This window comes from Pseudoliparis swirei, chromosome 12 (genome assembly GCF_029220125.1).
Source record: "Pseudoliparis swirei isolate HS2019 ecotype Mariana Trench chromosome 12, NWPU_hadal_v1, whole genome shotgun sequence".
Taxonomy (NCBI): Eukaryota; Metazoa; Chordata; class Actinopteri; order Perciformes; family Liparidae; genus Pseudoliparis; species Pseudoliparis swirei.
The window spans coordinates 21,704,655-21,710,654 of NC_079399.1; the positions used below are offsets into that span (position 1 = coordinate 21,704,655).

The window sequence follows — 6,000 nt, forward strand, 5'->3', positions numbered from 1 at the left end:
CACTAAAGGCAACAAAGCACCACTTCCTGTCTTATCTCTCTAAGGCTCAGTGATAACGGCTTTTCCTCTCTCTCTCCTCTCTTCTATCTATTTCTCTCTCTCTCCCCATCTTCCTTTGTCGCTTCCTTCTCCTCTCTCTCCTTCCACCATGACTCAACATCCTCTCCACTGTCAACTCATCGCTCTATTTCTCTCTCTTTCTCTCTCTCTCTCCCTCCCTCTCTCTCCCTCTCTCTCTTGTCTCTTTCCTGTTCCTCCTCTCCTGCTGTTTTCCTTCATGAACTTTCATAATTCTAATACTGTTAAACGCCATGACGCTTATGTATCCACACTTATCACCGATCCTCTCCGGCCCTGTCCTCATGCCTCTCCTCTCCTCCTCCCCCCCCCCCTGTAGTTCTCTATCCGACCGGTCTTCCCTGCGCCAGCTGGCGGAGGAGCCGGGTCCGGCGGGCCGGGACCAGTTGGACCTGGATGTCCAGCACAGCCTGGAGGACAGCCTGGCCACGGAGGCCTATGAGCGGAGGATCCGCCGCCTGGAACAGGAGAAAGTGGAGCTTAGCCGCAAGCTGCAAGGTGAGATGCTGCCATTGGTCCACTAGAGGCAGCTCAGAGCTTCATGACACGTTGGAGCAACTCTAAAACAACAAAACAAAGTGTAACACAGCACAGAACTGACGCCTGCTTCCCATTGCAGAGGCCACTCAGACGGTGCAGAACCTGCAGCACCCAGCAGGTGGGGGCCCCCCCACCGCCACCAAGGAGGGGGAGATCAGGAGTCTGCAGACGGAGATCGACATCCTCAAGAAGCAGATCGCTGGTCAGGACTTCTGTTTACATTCAGTTGAGCTCAGTCGTACGATGTAGTACTATAGTAGTACTAGTATTTAGTAATATTTAGTACTCTGGAGTACTATAGTACTACTATGGAGTACTATAGTAGTCAAATGAGCAAATATTTTCATACATCAGCCAACCAAAAGGGAAAACTATATGTTTCATTGCATTTAAAACGTGTGTGTCTCTCTCTCTGTGTGTGTGTGTGTGTGTGCGTCTCAGACTCAGGCCACCTTGAGAAGCAGCTGGAGGACGTGTCGTTGGCCCGCAGAGACCTGGAGGACTCATCCAAACACGCCAAGACTCTGGAGAGACGGATGAAGAGCGTCGCACAGGAGAAGGACGACATGCACAAGGTGGAACTTGTGTCACCGTGGATTTAAAAAAGGACAATTAAACTTGTTTTGAGCTTATTGTGTATTTACACCCTCCTTCTATCCGTCCAGGATCTTCTGGAGGCCAACGAGAAGCTGAAGGCTCAGTCCAAAGAGCTGAAGGAAGCCCACAGCCAGAGGAAACTGGCCATGCAGGAGTTCTCTGAGCTGAACGAGAGGCTCACAGACTTCAGGTAGCCTCACCGCGCCGGAACTACGATTTAAACCCAGATCCTGAGTAGAGTTGGTTCCATGATCTCCCCCCTGACCGAACCTTCTCCCCCAGGTCGGTGAAGCAGCGCCTGGCTCGCCAGCTGCGCGACAAGGAGGAGGAGATGGAGAGCCAGGGTCAGAAGGTCGAGGCGCTCCGCCTTGAGGTGCGGAAGGCCGAGAGGGCCAAGAAGGAGGTAGAGTAGTCTCCCCGCGGTCCCTTGTAGATCAGACACGATGTCACACGGGCTGTAAGACGGGAAATTAACCGGCGTTTCTGCACCAATCAGACGCAGGCGCAGGCGGAGGAGCAGTCGGCGGAGGCGCAGAAGGAGAGGAAGCTGAGGGAGCGCAGCGAGCAGTACAGCAGGCAGCTGGAGGAGGAGCTGGAGGGACTGAAGGTTGGTGGACCTCTACGCACATCCTGGGTCAGTCTGTAGGAGGCGGGGCCAAGAGGTCCTGGTTCAGTCTGTAGGAGGCGGGGCCAAGAGGTCCTGGTTCAGTCTGTAGGAGGCGGGGCCAAGAGGTCCTGGCTCACAGTCTGTAGGAGGCGGGGCCAAGAGGTCCTGGTTCACAGTCTGCAGGAGGCGGGGTCAAGAGGTCCTGGTTCACAGTCTGCAGGAGGCGGGGTCAAGAGGTCCTGGCTCACAGTCTGTAGGAGGCGGGGCCAAGAGGTCCTGGTTCACAGTCTGTAGGAGGCGGGGCCAAGAGCTTCTGGTTGTCAGTCTTTAGGAGGCGGGGCCAAGAGGTCCTAGTTCAGAGTCTGTAGGAGGCGGAGTCAAGAGGTTCTGGTTCCTGAAGCCCATCACACCGATGGTTGATGGGTTCTGAGCTGGTCTCAGAGTCCAAAGATGCAGCCTGAGCTAAATACCTTGTAATAGTAATAATAAGTCATCTGTTTGAGGTAAATGTAGTTTAGAGTTTCATATTATTTCTCATCATCATCCACCTGGGATACACAAACACCTCGTTGACAGTGTTCTGGTACATTTTGCTGTCCTCACCCCTCCACTTTACTCTCCCCCCCCCCCCCCCACCACACCACCCAGCTGAAGCAGGCCGGCTCCTCCGCTGCCCCGGCCTCGGCGGACCAGACCCAGGAGGTGGGCCGCCTCCGGGGGGACCTGGAGAAGAAGACGCTCCTGTACGAGGAGGAGTTGGCGCGCAGGGAGGCGCAGCATGGCTCCGAGCTGAAGGCGCTGCACAAGGAGCTGCGTGACGCCGAGGGCCACCAGCTGGCGCTGCAGAAGGAGATCCTGATGCTCAAAGACAAGCTGGACAAGACTCGCCGGGAGAGGTGCGCCCTTTTTTTCCACGTCGGGGCGTCTGGACGTTGTTCTGCTTTCCTTCATATTTTATTCTCATATTCTGAGGCTGTAGTAGTCGAGCTGCTCTTAACCCAACCAGAGGATGAACCTCTTTGTACGATACTTATTATACTCTCCATATTAACCCTGCCTTCTGAGGCGGTGCATAAAGACTTTACATGAGTGGAATCTTGAATGAGAGCTGTGGATGACCTGCTGAGCCATTCAGCGCTGTCGAGCTGGCACGTTGTTATTTTACATATTTACGTATGTTTATGTACATTTAGGGTTTATTTCTGGATGGAATCACCGTGGAAACGTGTATATATTTAAGTGTAGATTTCAACGGTAAAGTGATGGTTGGGTAAGTAGATAAACGGGCCAACTGGCATATTAATCTACCGAGAAATGAGTACGTTGTGTTTCCGCTGCAGACCGCCTGTAGGGGGGGGGGGGGGGAGGGACTCTTGATCCCATGTTGACAACCGCTGGATTGGTCCCATGTTAATGGGCAGAAGGCTTTAGAGCCCCGGAGCCTCACGGACCCGACATCAAAGTGCATTCATGTGCTGGGCCTGAATCATGTGGACCTGGTTTTAGTACCACGCCTTTGATGTGTGTGAACGCCACCGGAGCGTCGGCACGGCGACGGAGGACGAGGCGGCCGCAGCGGAGAGGAAGTCCAGATCGGATTTACAGCTGTGAATAACTAAGTGTACAGAGTGAGAAGCTTAACACTCTGTGTGTGTGTGTGTGTGTGTTTCTGTGTGTGTGTCTGTCTCTGTGTCTGTGTGTGTTTGTCTCTGTCTCTGTGTGTGTGTGTGTGTCTCTGTCTCTGTGTGTGTCTGTGTGTGTGTGTGTGTCTCTGTCTCTGTGTGTGTCTGTGTGTGTGTGTGTGTCTGTCTCTGTGTGTGTGTGTGTGTGTGTGTGTGTGTGTGTGTGTGTGTGTGTGTGTGTGTGTGTGTGTGTGTGTGTGTGTGTGTGTGTGTGTGTGTGTGTGTGTGTGTGTGTGTGTGTGTGTGTGTGTGTGTGTGTGTGTGTGTGTGTGTGTGTGTGTGTGTGTGTGTGTGTGTGTGTGTGTGTGTGTGTGTGTGTGTGTGTGTGTCCTCCAGCCAAAGCGAGCGGGAGGAGTTTGAGACGGAGTACAAGCAGAAGTACGAGAGGGAGCGAGTTGTGCTCACTGAGGAGAATAAGAAGCTGTCCAGTGAACTGGATAAGGTGAGATACGAGTTCACCATGTTTATCTCACACACACACACACCAGAAGACACCATTCCCTAACCCCAGGCGTCCCGGCCCAGACCCTTCCCTCACATTCCTCCAGCGATGCCAAAGACATCTCTGTCCGGTCCACCCCGTAAATACGGCAGCAGGACGGAGCGACTCTCTGGACTCCTCTGTTGACTTTGGACGTAGCTCTTAGAAGTTCAAGAAGCTCCCAATTTAAACAAAGTCCCAGGGTTTTGACATATGGAATAAAATGTGAGCGTGTTGTTTTTACAAGTGTCTCCGATGAGATGGAGCCGATGCGGCCGGACTGAAGCACACATCGTATATCATAGTTAATGTATTATTCTGTTATTTCACATCATGAAAAATTGTATTTGGAGAAGGTGGAGGACTCGGATGATCAGATTAGATCCGTCCGTGTGGCTCGAAACCTTCAATACGTTTGGAGAGCGAGAAAATGTTATTGTTCAGAGTCTTATCTTTCAAAGGAGGCGCTGCATGTCCGCTGAGAGCAAAACCAGCGACGATGCATTCAAGTGCATCCGTCACGTCTGTGTGGCGCTCCGTCACATCTGGGCCCGGGGGCCTCATTTTGAAATAGGATCCACTAGCGTGACATTGAATTCATACTCCAAAACTAATGGAGAGAAAACACAAACAAGTGAAGATGTACTTTGATGTATTGTGTAAGAGATGTTTCTAGTGACAGCTTTACGACTCTATATGATGTCTGTCTTCATCACTGTGTGTGTGTGTGTGTGTGTGTGTGTGTTCCCCTCAGCTGACCAGCATGTTTGAGAAGGTGAGCGGCTCCAACCGGCAGCTGGAGGACGAGATGAGGGAGCTGGCTGACAAGAAGGAGAGCGTAGCTCACTGGGAGGCCCAGATCACAGAGATCATCCAATGGTGAGACACACACACACACACACACACACACACACAGATACACACGCATAAACACACGCACACACACATACAGACACAGATACACACGCATAAACACACACACACGCACAATACAACACACACATGCATAAACACACATGCATAGACACACACAGATGGCACACACACACACTTATAGACACACAGACATAGACAGACACATAAAACACACACACAGACAGACACACACTTATAGACACACAGACATAGACAGACACATAAAACACACACACAGACAGACACACACTTATAGACACACAGACATAGACAGACACATAAAACACACACACACACAGACAGACACACACTTATAGACACACAGACATAGACAGACACATAAAACACACATACAGACACACACTTATAGACACACAGACATAGACAGACACATAAAACACACACAGACACACACTTATAGACACACAGACATAGACAGACACACATACAGACACACACTTATAGACACACAGACATAGACAGACACACACAGACACATAAAACACACAGACAGACAGACACACACTTATAGACACACAGACATAGACAGACACACACACATAAAACACACACACACAGACAGACACACACTTATAGACACACAGACATAGACAGACACACAGACACATAAAACACACACACACAGACAGACACACACTTATAGACACACAAACATAGACAGACACAAAAACGCACACACACACGCAAACACAAACAAACATAGACATGCATGCATAGACGCACATACATACACACACACACACACACATAGACACATATGCACACACAGAGACACACACATGCATAGACACGCATTCATACACACACACAGACACATATGCATACACACACACATGGACACACATGCACACATAGAGACACACATGCATAGACACACATGCATACACACAGAGAAACACACAGACACAAACATATATAGACACACACACACACACACAGATATAAGACACACACACAAACATAGACAGACAGACACAGACACATAAAAACACACACACACACCTTCTCCAATGTCCACAGTACTGAGGCGTAGACTTTCCCATTAATCAGGCATGAGAATCCCTCACCTTTCGGCGAAA

At 50.5% G+C, this 6,000-nt stretch overlaps 1 protein-coding gene across 7 annotated transcripts in view; it reads left to right on the plus strand.

The window, feature by feature from the left end:
* The window catches only part of cdc42bpab (CDC42 binding protein kinase alpha (DMPK-like) b), a 69,751-nt gene that overhangs the window by 39,576 nt on the left and 24,175 nt on the right, over positions 1-6,000 (plus strand). For 6 of the 7 annotated variants that reach the window (XM_056428977.1, XM_056428971.1, XM_056428972.1 and 3 more), the window contains 9 exons: positions 398-576; positions 698-820; positions 1,060-1,193; positions 1,284-1,405; positions 1,498-1,618; positions 1,712-1,822; positions 2,471-2,718; positions 3,841-3,946; positions 4,740-4,864. In XM_056428977.1, coding sequence (XP_056284952.1) covers positions 398-576; positions 698-820; positions 1,060-1,193; positions 1,284-1,405; positions 1,498-1,618; positions 1,712-1,822; positions 2,471-2,718; positions 3,841-3,946; positions 4,740-4,864 — 1,269 coding nt within the window. The remainder of the gene's footprint in view (positions 1-397; positions 577-697; positions 821-1,059; positions 1,194-1,283; positions 1,406-1,497; positions 1,619-1,711; positions 1,823-2,470; positions 2,719-3,840; positions 3,947-4,739; positions 4,865-6,000) is intronic. The other variant, XM_056428973.1, reaches the window with a different exon arrangement.